This window comes from Manis pentadactyla, chromosome X (genome assembly GCF_030020395.1).
Source record: "Manis pentadactyla isolate mManPen7 chromosome X, mManPen7.hap1, whole genome shotgun sequence".
In the NCBI taxonomy this organism is placed as follows: domain Eukaryota; kingdom Metazoa; phylum Chordata; class Mammalia; order Pholidota; family Manidae; genus Manis; species Manis pentadactyla.
The window spans coordinates 48,215,979-48,232,614 of NC_080038.1; the positions used below are offsets into that span (position 1 = coordinate 48,215,979).

The 16,636-nt window shown below is 36.4% G+C and overlaps 1 protein-coding gene across 1 annotated transcript in view; it reads right to left on the reverse strand.

The window, feature by feature from the left end:
- Window positions 1-16,636, reverse strand: part of FAM120C (family with sequence similarity 120 member C) — a 147,323-nt gene that overhangs the window by 38,170 nt on the left and 92,517 nt on the right. Inside the window, exon 10 of the mRNA XM_036930844.2 lies at window positions 9,457-9,706. Within this exon, the coding sequence (XP_036786739.2) occupies window positions 9,457-9,706 (250 nt within the window). The remainder of the gene's footprint in view (window positions 1-9,456; window positions 9,707-16,636) is intronic.

Below are 16,636 nucleotides of genomic sequence, written 5' to 3' on the forward strand. Positions count from 1 at the left end.
CTGCTCAGATTCTCTGCCCATTTTTAATTGGGTTATTTGCTTCTTGTTTATTGAGGTGCATGAGATCTTTATATATTTTGGATGTTAACCACTTGTCGGATATATCATTTACAAATATATTCTCCTATACTGTAGGATGCCTTTTTGTTATGTTGATGGTGTTCTTTGCCATACAAAAACTTTTCAGCTTGATACAGTCCTACTTGTTCATTTTTGCTTTTCTTTTCCTTGCCTGAGGAGATGCGTTCAGGAAATAGTTCCTCATGTTTATATTCAAGAGATTTATGCCTAAGTTTTTTCCTAAGAGTTTTATGGTTTCATGACTTACATTCACGTCTTTGATCCATTTCGAATTTACTTTTGGGTATGGGCTGCCTAACAGATTTTTGCCTATGTCTTTTTTCTAAGAGTTTTATGGTTTCACAACTTACATTCAGGTCTTGAATCCACTTTGAGTTTTCTTTTGTGTATGGGGTTAGACAATGATCCAGTTTCATTCTCTTACATGTAGCTGTCCACTTTTGCCAACACCAGCTTTTGAAGAGGCTGTCATTTCCCCACTGTATGTCCATGGCCCCTTTATCATATATTAATTGACAACATATGTTTGGGTTAATATCTGGACTCTCTATTCTGTTCCATTGGTCTGCGGCTCTGATCGTGTGCCAGTACCAAATTTTCTTGATTACCGTAGCTTTGTAGTAGAGCTTGAGGTTGGAAAGTGAGATCTCCCATGCTTTATTCTTTCTTCTCAGGATTGCTTTGGCTATTCGGGGTCCTTTGTGGTCCCATATGAATTTTTGAACTATTTGTTCCAGCTCCTTGAAGAATGCTGTTGGTATTTTAATAGGGATTGCACTGAATCTGTAGATTGCTTTAGGCAGGATGGCCATGTTGACAATATTAATTCTTCCTAGCTAAGAGCATGGGATGAATTTCCATTTGGTAGTGTTCTCCTTAATTCAGATATTAGATCTAGTAGTTCTGGAGTGGAATCTTTAGAGGTTTTTATGTACGATATCATGTTATCTGCAAATAGTGACCGTTTGACTTCTTCCTTACCAATCTGGATGCCATGTATTTCTTTGTTTTGTCTGATTGCTGTGGGTAGGACCTCCAGTACTATGTTGAGTAACAGTGGGGAGAGTGGGCACCCCTGTCTTGTTACTGACCTTGGGCGAAAAGCTTTCAGCTTCTCACTGTTTAGTATGATGTTGGCTGTGGGTTTATCATATATGGCCTTTATTATGTAGAGGTACTTGCCCTCTATACCCATTTTGTTGAGTTTTTATCATGAATGGATGTTGAATTTTGTTGAATGATTTTTTGGCATCTCTGGAGATGACCATGTGGTTTTTGTACTTTTTGTTGATGTGGTGGATGATGTTGATGGATTTTTGATTGTACCATTCTTGCATCCCTGAGATGGATCCCACTTTATCATGGTTCTATGACCCCCTTGATGTATTTTTGAATTTGGTTTGCTAATATTTTGTTGAGTATTTTTGCATCTATGTCATCAGGGATATTGGTCTGTAATTTTCTTTTTTGGTGGGGTCTTTGCCTGGTTTTGGTATTAGAGTGATGCTGGCTTCAAAGAATGAGTTTGGAAGTATTCTCCCCGCTTCTTTTTTTTTGAAATACTTTAAGGAGAATGGGTATTATGTCTTCTCTATATGTCTGATAAAATTCAGCGGTGAATCCATCTGGTCCAGGGGTTTTGTTCTTGGGAAGTTTTTTGATTACTGATTCAATTTGTTTGCTGGTAATTGGTCTGTTCAGATTTTGTTTCTTTCTGGGTCAGTCTTGGAAGGTTGTATTTAACTAGGAAGTTGTCCATTTCTTCTAGGTTTTCCAACTTGTTAGCATATAGATTTTCATAGCATTCTCTAAGAAGTCTTTGTATTTCTGTGGGGTCCGTCGTGATTTTTCCTTTCTCATTTCTGATTCTATTGATGTGTATAGATTCTCTTTTTCTCTTAATAAGTCTGGCTAGAGGCTTATCTATTTTGCTTACTTTCTCAAAGAACCAGCACTTGGTTTCATTGATTTTTTCTATTGTTTTATTCTTCTCAATTTTATTTAATTTTTTCTCTGATCTTTATTATGTCCCTCCTTCTGCTGACTTTAGGCCTCATTTGTTCTTCTTTTTCCAATTTCCGTAATTGTGTCTTTAGACTATTCATTTGGAATTGTTCTTCCTTCTTTAAATATGCCTGGATTGCTACATACTTTCCTCTTAAGACTGCTTTCGCTGCATCCTACAGAAGTTGGGGCTTTGTGCTGTTGTTGTCATTTGATTCCATATATTGCGTGATCTGTTTTAATTTGGTCATTGATCCATTGATTATTTAACAGTATGTTGCTAAGCCTCTATGTGTTTGTGATCCTTTTTGTTTTCTTTGTACAATTTATTTCTAGTTTTATGCCTTTGTGGTCTGAGAAGTTGGTTGGTAGAATTTCAATCTTTTTGAATTTACTGAGGTTCTTTTTGTGGCCTAGTATGTTGTCTATTCTGGAAAATGTTCCATGTGCACTTGAGAAGAATGTGTGTCCTGCTGCTTTTGGGTGTATAGTTCTGTAGATGTCTGTTAGGTCCACCTGTTGTAGTTTGTTGTTCAGTGTCTCTGTGTCTTTACTTATTTTCTGTCTGTTTGATGTGTCCTTTGGAGTGAGTGGTGTGTTGAAGTCTCCTAAAATGAATAATAAAGAAGTGTCTTCATGACATTGTGGAGCTCCTCATTCTCATGGCCTGCTTTCTGCCTGAGAACTCTCAGTCATTGCACCAAAAGTGGAGCTTCCTTTTCCCAGAGCCACAAATGATAGTCCTGCTTTACATGTGGGCATTGGAGATGGCAGAGGCTTGTTGGCAACTCCTATTCTTGTTGGCTTGACTGTCCCAGAGTGGAAATTTCTTCGTATGCCTGAACTGGGATAGGGATAAGTGAGTCCCCAAGTATTCTTGACATGCTGCCTTAGGATTAGAGCTTACGCCCTAAGTAGAGGCTGGGTGGGTGATCCTCTTTATCATGTCTACCTAGTTACAGGGCTGGCGTTGATGAGAAATGGCAGTATTCCCCTTCCAGGGTGAAACCATAACTGAAGAATGGGAGCTGAGAGGAGTCCCTATCATCTTGGCTATATATGCCTGATGGTTAAATGATTAAAAAATAGTAATTTTCACCAGTAAAGTTGTAATTCCATTTGGGACAGGGTTCGGCCCCCTCCTTATTCTGTCCTTCTGGAAGTCTCACCCCTATCTTTCTCTTTTTTTCTTACAGTAAAATATATATAAGAATTTATTGCTTTAATAATTTTTAAGTGTATAGTTTAGTGGCATCAAGCACATTCACTTTATGGTACACCATTACCACCACCTATATCCAGAATTTTTTTTTTCCCACCTTGAAACTTGCACTTATTAAGCACTAACTCCCCATTCCTCCCTCCCATTAACCCCTGTAGAGCACAATTTTACTTTCTGTCTCTGAAGTTGACTACTCTAGGTACCCCACATAAGTGGAATTGTACAATGTTTGTCCTTTTGTGTCAATCTTACTTCATTTAGTAATGTCTTCAAGATTCAGCCATGGTGGAGCAATGTGCCAGAATTTCCTTCCCATTGTATGTGTATACCACCTTTTGTTTATCAATTCATCTATTGATGGAAATGGAAAGCTTCCACCTTTTGACTACTGTTAATCTTCTGGTTCCCTTGTATGTGATAAGTTGTTTTCCTCTTGCTTCTTTCAAAATGTCCGAGATTGTCTTTGTCTTTTAACTATGTAAGTGCAGATCTTTGAGTTTATACTACCTGGAGTTTTTATCTTGGATGTGTATATTTATGTTTTTCATTAAACTTGGGAGGTTTTCAATTCTTATTTCATTATAATTTTTTCCTAACCACCCTGCTCTCTTCTTAGTCACCAATTATGCATATGTTGGCATGCTTCATGTTGTGCTACAGGCTCTTTTCATTTCTTTCTTTCTTTTCATATTCTGTTGTTTAGATTGGATGATCTTTATTGATCTATCTTCAAGCTCACTGATATTTTTTCTTCTCTCAGTTAAAATCTGCTGTTGAACCCTCAAGTGAATGTTTCAATTATTGTACATATAAACTCCTGAATATCTATTTGGTTTCTTTTTGTAATTTCTCTTGTTACTCTCTTTTGGATTGATCACTGTTATCAAACTTTAATTCTTCAAATACAGTTTTTTATAGCAACTGATTAAAAGTCTCTATTTACTATGTCCTACATCTATAATCCCTCACAGAAACTTTCTGATGACAGATTTTTGCCCTGTATATGAGCTGTATACTATTTCTTTGTAAGTCTTCTAATTTCTTGTTGGACATTGGACAGTTTTGATAATGATAGTAGCACCTCTGAACTTTTGACTCCCTCCCAAAACACTGGTGATGCTACTTCTTTGTTTCTTTGCTTATTTGTTTATTGATTGTATGGACTAATTTTGAAAAATCTGTCTCTCCTGCAGTGTGTGGCCTGATGTTCTTTCTCAGATTTTTATTTTTATTTTTAATTCTTTTCATTTTTAAGCCTAGCTTCCCAGAAGTCTCCCTTGGATCAACATAGCTTATTAGCCAGCCAGTGATTAAAGGCTGTGTGGAAACATCCTGAGCCAACAAACCTTACATTTTTGCCAAGGGGATCTACATACCAAGGTTGGCACATACATTAAAAATTCAGGCAGTTTATAAGTATGGCTTTTATTTTTACCTTGTGCAGGTTTCATGTTCATCCAGGTAGGAATATTTACTTGGGGCTCTCTCTGCTCTCTCCCAAGTGTATATGCAGCCCTGTTGTGCATGTATGCAAAATTCCAGATCCCCATGAATATATGGGAGCTTTTCAAAGCCTTTCATGGATGTTTTATTGCCCAGATCTCCCAGTTAAATTTTTGGCATGGTGTATTGAGTCATATGCAATTAAGGTGTTTACCTTCCCTGACCTTTTGCTATTGTTTTTGACAACATCCTGTACTTGGGACTTCTTTTTTTTCTTTCCTTCTTTATTTTTTCATTAAAAAAATTCTTTACTCATCTCATGATCTGCTAAATCATTACTTAGTTTTTATTCTACCTTTTATCTTTTTTTTCTTTACACATATCTCTATAATAAATCCATCCAGAACACATGTGAAGCAAAGCTCTAGCTTGATGTTTTCTCCCCAAAGAACAATTCAATTTTCTCAATAATTATTTAATAATGCATCTAATTCTCACCGATTTGTGAAGTTTCCTTTAGCATACATTGTCATTATGTATCTAGGGTCTTACTCGGTATTATCTGCTCTAAAATAATGACCTGTTAATTTGTGTGCCAGTTTCACATCACTTTAGCGTAAGTTTATAATACATTTCGGTATTTTGTTTGTTTGAGCCAAGACTTCTTTTATTGTTCTTTTAAAAAAATTCCAAGCTATTTGTTCTTCCCAATGAACTCTGGACTTATTCTGTCTAGTGAACAGAAACTAGTTCTTATATACCTTTAGTTTTTATGTATTAGGATGGCCCGTATTAACTCACATGCTCTATTACAGCTAAGAATGAATCCACAGCTCCTTAATAGAATTCTCAGAAGAAATTCTTCGATTTCACCCATGAATGTAGAGGAACAAACCTTGTGCAGTTTCATGTTATATTTCAGGAAAATTCATGTTTAAACAAACCTTTGTTAGAAATGACAGGGCCTTGGTGCATGCCTTTCCACATTCACCTGGGCTGCATCTCATCCCTAGGAGCCTGACAGAGTTCCTCATTATCATTTCCTCCTCAGTGGTGACCATTATAAAAGTTCTGCATTCCTCAAACTGTTATCAGTCAGCCTTTCCTAGAAGACTCTCATTCCTCTAGGCCAACTGTCCAAGAGCTTCACAAATGTAAGTTTTAGTACTTCCCTAATATTACATTATTTTCATGAGAGGTATTTTGTACCTATAGTTAGTAGGAGAAATTTAGGAGTTTGGACTCCTAGTAGTCAATTATGCCATGGTTCAATGTACCCACCTAGTCTTTACCTGATATTGCTGGGCAATGAAGTATTTAGGGTAAGTTAATCTTCATTTTCAAGTTGAATTTTAAATTTCTAACCAGATTTTATGTTAATTTTTAAAACAACATTTTTAAAAATCATTTTGTCTTTTAAAAAACATAGGAAGTGGGAACTGGAGAGACTTGGGGTCCAACTCTTGTACTACCCCTTACTAGCTTTGCAATCTTTGCAAGTCACTTCTCTTTAAGCTTACTTACTTTTTAGTGTTATCATGAGGATTAGCAGAATCATACTCAAAAGGCTGACTTAGCACACTTCCAGGTCTGTAACATGTAGTATTACAGAACCTGTTCTTCATGATTTTATGAACACTGATTATTGCCTTGTACTTTAATAATGATCTTATATGGGTTACTAACTTATACAGAGCCATTTCCCCCTACATGAAATGATTCTAGATGATGCCTCTTTTTGGGTTCTTAGGTCTTCTAAAAGTAATCTTTACATCATTTTCCTTGCTTTTAGGCAGTAGACTATCATTTATAATTGATGTCACTGGGGTTGGTTCTAAGAATAGCTCCTACTCCCTTTCTCACTTCCTTTACAATTTGCTGCTCCTGATCTGCTGTACAATAGGAAATCAGATGACCAAATTATCAGAAATGTGTCTGAATTAAGAATAAACAGGTTCAGTGGGAGGCTAAGGAGTTCTCTTCAGGAGAAGCATATAGAAACTATCAGACTACTAGAGCAGTCTTTGTGATAGCCATTATAGCTGTTCATAAGCCATTATTACTTCTTTTCACATTCTTCAATGTGTTAAAAAACCCAGAGAATCAAACAAATGGGAACATGAGCTATTACTATACTTTTGAGAGAAAAGATAAATAAAACATACAATTTCAAAGCCAATATGGGATAATGCAGGGCTGGGTCCCAGGAACATGTTAGGAGGTAAGAGGAATGAATCCTTCCATTATTCTTATTGAGAAGACTTCTTAAGTCACTAATCTTAATGTAAAAGCAGCCAGAAAATTAACATATACTAAAAATCTATCATGTGATGAGGCCCCTGCATGAATTATCTCAGTCCTCAAACAGTTCTGAGCAATAAGAATTATTATACACATTTATAGTGAGGAAATGGATCCCCTAAAAGGTTAAAGTGACTTATCTAAACCAAAAAGTGCCAGAGCCAGAATTCAAACTAAGGTCTGCTCAGTTATAAAGCTCAATGACCTATAACCCTCTGGTTACTTGTAGGGACTGACTTACACTTTGCACAAAAACCTACTTCCTCTACATCAGCAAATAAACAATGAGACAGTGTAATAGAAAATAGAATATCACCCATAATCACAACAACATAAATCAAGTACCTAGGAATTAATTTATAATGCAGAAGACATATGGAAAAAAATTAATGCATAAAGGAAGAAAGCTGAATAAAGGGAGAGGTAAATTATTATCTTTGAAAAGGAAGACTTAACATGATAGAGTTAAATTAAGTTCTCCAAATTATAACTTCAATTCATTGTAAAAAAAAATTCAACAAAATTTTGTGGAAACTGGACTAATTCTAAATTATATATGGAAGAATAAAAGTTCATGTGGTTCAGGAATAGCTAGTATAAGTCTGAAACAAGAAAAGCAAACAGCAGAGATTTACCTTACCTGTTATTAAGGCAAATTACAACTCTTAATAACTGAAACAATGTGATCCCGGCAAAGGATCAAATAAGCAAAGGGAACAAATAAAATCCAGAAATGGACTCATGTATGTATAGGAACTTGGTACATAGGAAAGGTGGTAATACAAATCACTGAAGAAACAAGAGATTATTTAATAAAGTGGAGCTGGGAAGACTGGCTTATTATGTAGAGAAAATAAAATTAGATACTTTCCTAGCATATACAGAATAAAAATACACACTATAGTAAAGACCTGACATGGAAGGTAACATTATGAAACTATACAAAAATGTAGAAAAATATCTTTATGACCCAGGGGTAGGGACGAATTTATTAAATAAGATCCCCAAAGCACACACCACAAAGGCAAAATGTGATGGGTTTGACAAAACTAAAATTAAACTTGGTTAAGGGTGTATACAGTTATCTGTAATAGGAATGCATAAATGGATGGCTAGAGATGGATATATGGGTAGTTATATGAGATTAAGAATAGTAATATATTAATTATAGAATCTAAGTAGTGGTCATATGGTTATTTATCATGCTTTCTTCCAACTTTTCTGTGTGTATGAATTTATAATAAAAGATCAGTAAAATGAAAGACTTGTTCAAAAAAGATACTGTACATAAAGTTTAAAAAATTGTAACAGGTGGAAAAGATATTTGATACACACACACACAAATAAAAAAAACTGCTGTGTATGTATTTGTACGCACACATGTATCTGACAAGAAACTTCTGTAATCACCAAAAAAAAAAACAAGTAACTTAAAAGAAAATTGGCAAGATAGGCACTTGAGAGAATAAGAAAACAAATGTCTAATATGTATAAAATAAACAATTCAATCTCATCTGTAGTCAAATGCAAATTAAAATAGAAGACACTACTTAAAGCCCACTAGATTGGCAAAAATGAAGAAGTTATATGGCATCAGTAGTGACAATAATATGAAGAAATAGAAATTCTTATGCATTTGTTCTTAGGACTAAAAATTAGTATAGATATAATCTAGAGAAATCTGGCAACATTTGGTGAAAAACCTATGTGCATCTTTTATAAGATCCAGCAATTCTACTCCTGATCATACACTTCAGATAAACTGACACAGGAACACAAAGACAAAGAGAGACCTATGAAGATATTCCCTGCAGCACTGTTTGTAATACATAGGGACTGGAAACAACTATCTATCGATCAATAAACAAAGTATGGTGATATTAGTATTTGATTAATATAATCCAGCAGTAATGAGGAATGAACCACATATGAGTATGGATAGATCTCAAAAATAATACTGAGTGAAAAAAGAAATAGAATGAGATGTACAACACAGTACCTTTCATGTTAAAAAAGGAAAAAAATCTACAGATACAAACAACAGTATAGATTGTACATGTATACACATATATCTAAATAAATGCATGGAAGATGGCTTAGGAGAGCACATAAAGTAACCAAGAGTGGCTACTTACAGGTAGAGAAGGAAGAAACTGGATCAGGAATAAAGACTAAAGGGGAAAAAAATCAAATATAAAGAAGGGTCATATATGGACTGATGATGACAGAGGATCATGAACTGAGGAGAGTATCATGGCAATCAATTTAAGTATTTCTGAAGTCTAAGCTAAACATAAAACAAAAACCTTCCCACCCCAAACCACCAGAAAAACATTTGGTTAAAGTAAACATCAAAAAAAAGAGAGAGAGAAACAAACCAGCCACTTCCCTGAGACATGGCTTACCGGAGTATACAGCACATGAGCAGCAAATGGGTAGGGACATTAGCTGGATTGAGCATACTGGGTGTGTCTGACTTCATACAGGCCAGGAAAGCCCGCATCCTTCTGTTCTTGTCCTCAACTGCTTTGCCTAGCCAGAGTTTCTTGAGGTTTGGGCAAGTCCATTCTCGAAATGTCAGTGCAGATACCAGCTCAGGGGTTTGAGGTGACTTCCCTTTATAGGCAGACCACTCTTTGAGGATCACTGAAGGAACTGGAAAAGAGAAATTCAGTAAAAACAGGCTCTAAAGAATTTGAGCATATCTGCCACTGGCCACAACTGACAGGATCCATCACAATACATCTTTTTGTTTTTTTTGTCACTATAATTTTTATTGTTAGCAGTAGTAACAGCAGGAGTAGTAAGCATTTATTAGATGCTTGATAGATGTCAAGTATCCTGTATATAAATGTAAATCTTATTTACTCATCAGAACAATCCTGAGAGAAGTATTAGGACTATATTATCACAAAACATAGTGCTTGCAGATGAAATCAGGGCTCAATGTCACATAGTTCTAAGTATGCTGAAACTTTCTTAAGTAGATATACCAGGCTAGGCAAGAAAAGAGGTCCAAAGAATTATTATGTGAATACCTGGCTTCATAACAGACTATAGGACACCCCAAAAGACTTTAAAGTACTTTACAAAATTCTTGAAAAGCCAACATTATTTAGACTTACCAAGGTGTAACTGACAAAGAAAACATGGCTTCTGTCTACTTCTAATAAACCTTAGGCTCCTGAGCTTTGGCTTCATTTACTTAAGACATCTAGCATCTATTCACTTATCCAAGCTAGGAACCTGGAAGTCATCCCAGAGTCTTTCCTCTCCTTCATTCCTTCCTGTACATCTGGTTAATCCCAAGGTCCTGCTGATTCTTCTATTTTATAATCCCTTGTATCTGTCCCCTTTGCTTCATCACAACAAATAATATAGAGGTTCAGATCTCATCATCTTTCACCTGACAAGAATCTCCAGACTGTTCCTGCCATCATCCTGTCTGGTCTCTTTCACACCCTGCTCTACAACTACTACAGTGCTTTTTTAAAAATACTTTTTAGTTTGAAATAACAGATTCTCAGGGAGTTGCAAAGACAGTAGACAGAGGTTCTGTGTACCCTTGACCCAGTTTCTCCCAATGGTTATATCTAAAGTAATTATACTACAATATCAAAACTAGGAATTCGATATTGGTATAATTGTGTCTATAGTTCTATGTCACGTGGATTTGTATATCCACCATCCCAATGAAGATGCAGAACTATTCCATCACCACAAAGACCTCCCTTGCGCTACTACTACCCCTTTCGTGGCCACACCCAATACCCTCTAGTACCATCCCTAATACCTGACAACCCCTAATCTGTTTTCCATTTCTACAATTTTGTCAGTTTGAGAATGTTATATAAATAGAATCATAGACTATGTAACCTTTTGAGATTGTCATTTTCACTCAGCATATTGCCACTGAGATTCATCCATGTTGTTTCATGTATCAATAGTTCATTCACTTATTGCCAAGTAACATTCGATGGTATGGATGTACCACAGTTTAATCATTCACCTTTGCAGGATATCTAGGTTGTTTCTGTTTGGGGCTATAATGTATGAAGCTGCTATGAATATTTGTGTACAAGTTCCTGCATGAAAATAACTTAACATCTCTGGGATAATGGCCCAAAAGTAAAAGTGCTGGCTTATATGCTTAAGTGTTTTTTCAGTTTTGAAAGGAGCTGCCAAACTATTTACCAGAATGCAGTACCATTTTACATAACCACCAGCAATTTATCAATGATTCATTTCCTCTACTTCCAATCTAGCATGTGGTATTATCACCATTATTCCTTTTAGCCATTATGACAGGCATGTATTAAAACATCCTTGTGGTTTAAATTTGCATTTCTCTAATGATGAATATCTTTTCATGTCTGTATTCGCCGTATCTGATCGTCTTCAGTAAAATGTCTATGCATAACTTTTGCTGATATTCTAATTGGATTGTTTTCAGGTTTGAGAGTTCTTTGTATATTTTAGAAAATAGTTTAGGTATGTGGTATTTATTCACCGATGGATGTCCAACTGATCCAGTATCATTTGTTAAAAAGACTATCCTTCCTCCAATGAAGTGCTTCTGCACCTTTGTCAAAATTCAGTTGGCTGTACTTGTATAGGGCTCTTTCTGGGCTCTCTGTTTCCGTGATCTGTATGCCTGTAGCACTGTCAATACAATTCAGTCTTAATTATTATAGCTACACAATAAGCCTTGAAGTCAGGTAGAATGACTGTTTCCAATTCATTATTCCTTTCCAAAAATATTTTAGCTATTCTAGTTCCTTTGATTTCCATATATTAGAATAATCTTGTCTATAACCATAAAGACTACTACTGGGATTTGTATGGGAATTGTGTTAATCCTGTGCAGCAGTTTGGAACTGGAAGAACTGGGGAAAACTGACACTGTTACTCTACTGAGTCTTCCAATTCATGGACATCTATGTCTCTCCATTGATGAAGCTCTTAACTGATTTCCTTCATCAGTATTTTCTAATTTTCAGAATACAGATCCTGAACATATATTGTTGATTTATACCTACATATCTCATTTTCTTTGGAGGGGCTGTAATGGTACTGTATTTCAATCCCACATATACATCGTTAGTATACAGAAATACAATTAACTTCCATGTTTATTTTATATCTTATAACCTTGATGAATTCACTCAGTTCTAGGAGTTTCATTGTACATTCCTTGTGATTTTCTATATAGACTATACATCCTCTGCAATCAAGAAGACTTCTTTCTTTCTGGTATGTATGCATCCTATTTAATTTTCTTGCCTATCTATGCTGGCTAGAATTTCCAGTACTACACTGAAGAGCAGTGGTAAGGGCAAACCATCCAACCCTTGCTCCTGATTTTAGGAGAAAATTGCTTGGTATTTCAGCATTAAGTATAATGTTAACTGTAGGGTTTTTGTACATGTTTTTTATCAAGTGGAAGAAATTCCACTGTATTTCGATTTCTTTGCATAGAATGAATGGTTAAATTTTGTCAAATGTTTTTCTGTAAACATTGAGATGATAGCACTTTTCTCCTTCAGACTGTTTATGTGGTCGATTACATTGACTGATTTTTCAAATTTGGAACCATATTTATCCTTTGAAACCATGGAATAAATTCTAACTGGCTACTGTGTATAATTCTGTTTACATATTGCTGAGTAATACTGACTATTATTTTGTGAAGAATATTCACATCCAGGGTAGGCAAAAAAGTACCTTTAGATGGTGTTTAAAATAGAGCAATCAGTGATTTAACAAAGATTGTTGGATAGTAAGGAAGCTAACCTTGAACCTTTGGTAATCACAAACCTAATGCCTACAATGGAAATAAGTACATATCTATCCATTATCACTATAAATGTAAATGAACTGAACGCACCAAACAAAACACATATAGAGTTACAGAATGAATAAAATCAGGATCCATCTATACGCTGCCTATAAGAGATTCATTCAAACTCAAAGACATGATGGATTAAAGATGGTGGCGTGAGAGGACAGAAGCTTCCTCCTAAAACTGGATACAATTAGAAAATATAGCTGGCGCAACTAATCCTGAGAGAGCAACAGGAAAGGGGATGGCGCCAGACTGCATACACCTGGAGAAAAGAGAAGACCTCACCAAACGGGGTAATGTACCAGAGCTGTGGCTCCACTGGACCCGAGCACTTCCCCCAACCCAGCTCACCATCAGGAGGAAGAGAAACGGAGCCGGGAGGGAGTGGAAGGCTTGGGACTGCTGAATACCTAGCTCCGGAGATCTGCTCTGGGAGCACAAACCTATGTCTCACGGTGCTTTCATGAGACTCGCATGACTACTGGGTTGGAAAGTTAATACAGGCAGAGTTCCTGGGGAGACTGGGATTCCGGCAGCTTGTGGAAAGCAAGGATCCATATCCGGCTGCTCTGGGACAAAAACTTATACCTGTGTGACCGGCCCACTGGCTCAGGCAGTGGAGACAGGCACAGAAGCCGGGAGGCAGGGAACAGCTCTTTCCTCCCCCAAGGCACCAGTACCGCTCCCCTGCAAACCCCGACATTGCTTAAGAGGGCTGAGCAGCTCCAGAATAGAGCTTCTGGACACGAGAGGGCGCCATATAAAACCATGAAACACCAAATAAACCTTGTCCATTGTAAAATTATTAATACAACTCCCGAGACAGATTTAAATGATATGGACCTCGTGACTCTTCCTGAAAGGGAGTTCAAAATAAAAATCACCAACATTCTAATGGAGGTACAGAAAGACATCCAAGAACTCAGGAATGAATTCAGGTCAGAGATCCAATTGTTGAAGAGCACGATGGAGGGTATTAAAAAGCAGGTTGGATACGGTGGAGGAGACAATAAATGAAATAGAAACTAGAGAAGAGGAATACAAAGAAGCGGAGGCACAGAGAGAAAAAAGGATCTCTAAGAATGAAAGAATATTGAGAGAACTGTGTGACCAATCCAAGCAGAACAATATTCACATTATAGGGATACCAGTAGAAGAAGAAGAGAGAGAAAGGGATAGAAAGTGTCTTTGAGGAGGTAGTTGCTGAAAACTTCCCCAATCTGGGGAAGAAGACAGTCTCTCAGGCCATGGAGATACACAGATCTCCCAACACAAGGGACTCAAGAAATACAGCACCAAGACACATAGTAATTAAAATGGGAAAGATCAAGGATAAGGACAGACTGTTAAAAGCAGCCAGAGACAGAAATAAGATCACATACAAAGGAAAGCCTATCAGGCTAACATCAGACTTCTCAGCAGAAACCTTTCAGGCCAGAAAGGAGTGGCATGATTTATTTAATGCCATGAAGCAGAAGGGCCTTGAACCAAGATTACTTTATCTGGCAAGATTATCATTTAAATTTGAAGGAGGGATTAAACCATTTCCAGATAAGCAAAAGCTGAGAGACTTTACCTCCCACAAACCATCTCCACAGTCTATTTTGGAAGGACTGCTATCGATGGAAGTGTTCCTAAGGTTGATAGCTGTCACCAGAGGTAATAAAACCACAGTGAAGAAAGTAGAACAGCTAATTACGAAGCAAATGCAAAATTAAACTAACTATCCCCGAAGTCAATCAAGGGATAGACAAAAAGTACAGAATATGATACCTAATATATAAAGATTTAAGGAGGAAGAAAAAGGAGGAGAAATAGAAAAGAACCTTTAGATTGTGTTTGTAACAGCATACTAGTGAGTTATAAGTACATACCTGTTGATAATCACACTAAATGTAAATGGACAGAATGCACCAATCAAAAGACATAGAGTCACTGAATGGATAAAAAAACAAGACCCATCTATATGCTGCTTACAAGAGACTCACCTCAAACCAAAAGACATGCACAGACTAAAAGTCAAGGGATGGAAAAAGATATTTCATGTAAACAATAGGGAGAAAAAAGCAGGTGTTGCAGTACTAGTATCAGACAAAATAGACTTCAAAACAAAGAAAGTAACAAGAGATAAAGAAGGACATTACATCATGATAAAGGGCTCTGTCCAACAAGAGGATATAACCATTATAAATATATATGCACCCAATACAGGAGCACCAGCATATGTGAAATAAATACTAACAGAACTAAAGGAGGAAATAGAATGCAATGCATTCATTTTAGGAGACTTCAACACACCATTCACTCCAAAGGACAGATCCACCAGACAGAAAATAAGTACGGACACAGAGGCACTCAACAACACCCTAGAACAGAAGGACCTAATAGACATCTATAGAACTCTACACCCAAAAGCAACAGGATACACATTCTTCTCAAGTGCACATGGAACATTCTCCAGAATAGACCACATACTAGGCCACAAAAAGAGCCTCAGTAAATTCCAAAAGACTGAAATTCTACCAACCAACTTTTCAGACCACAAAGGTATAAAACTAGAAATAAATTGTACAAAGAAAGCAGAAAGGCTCACAAACATATGGAGGCTTAACAACATGCTCCTAAATAGTCAATGGATCAACGACCAAATTAAAATGGAGATCAAGCAATATATGGAAATAAATGACAACAACACAAAGCCCCAACTTCTGTGGGACACAGCAAAAGCAGTCTTAAGAGGAAAGTATACAACAATCCAGGCATATTTAAAGAAGGAAGAACAAACCCAAATGAATAGTCTAACATCACAATTATGAAAGTTGGAAAGAGAAGAACAAATGAAGCCTATGGTCAGCAGACGGAGGGACATAATAAAGATCAGAGAAGAAATAAATAAAATTGAGAAGAATAAAACAATAGAAACAATCAATGAAACCAAGAGCTGGTTCTCTGAGAAAATAAACAAAATAGATAAGCCTGTAGCCAGACTTATTAAGAGAAAAAGAGAGTCAACACACATCAACAGAATCAGACACGAGAAAGGAAAATTCATGATGGACCCCACAGAAACACAAATAATTATTAGAGAATACTATGAAAACCTATATGCTAACAAGCTGGAAAACCTAGGAGAAATGGACAACTTCCTAGAAAAATACAACCTTCCAAGACTGACCCAGAAAGAAACAGAAAATCTAAACAGACCAATTACCAGCAATGAAATTGATGCGGTAATCAAAAAACTACCCAAGAACAAAACCCCCAGGCCAGATGGATTTACCTCAGAATTTTATCAGAGATACAGAGAAGGTATAATATCCATTCTCCTTAAAGTTTTCCAGAAAATAGAAGAGGAGGGAATATTCCCAAACTCAGTCTATGAAGCCAACATCAACCTAATACCAAAGACATACACAGAATAAAATTGAAGGGATGGAACCAGATTATTTCAGACAAATAACAGGGAGAAGAAAAACAGGATTAGCAGTACTTATATCAGACAAAATAGATTTCAAAACAAAGAAAGTAAAAAGAGACAAATAAGGCCACTACATAATGATAAAGGGGTCACTCCAACAAGAGGATATAACAATTATAAATATCTATACACCCAACATAGGAGTAACTACATATGTGAAACAAATACTAACAGAATTAAATGGGGAAATAGAATGCAATGCATTCATTTTAGGAGACTTCAACACACCACCCACTGCAAAGGACAGGTCAGCCAGACAGAA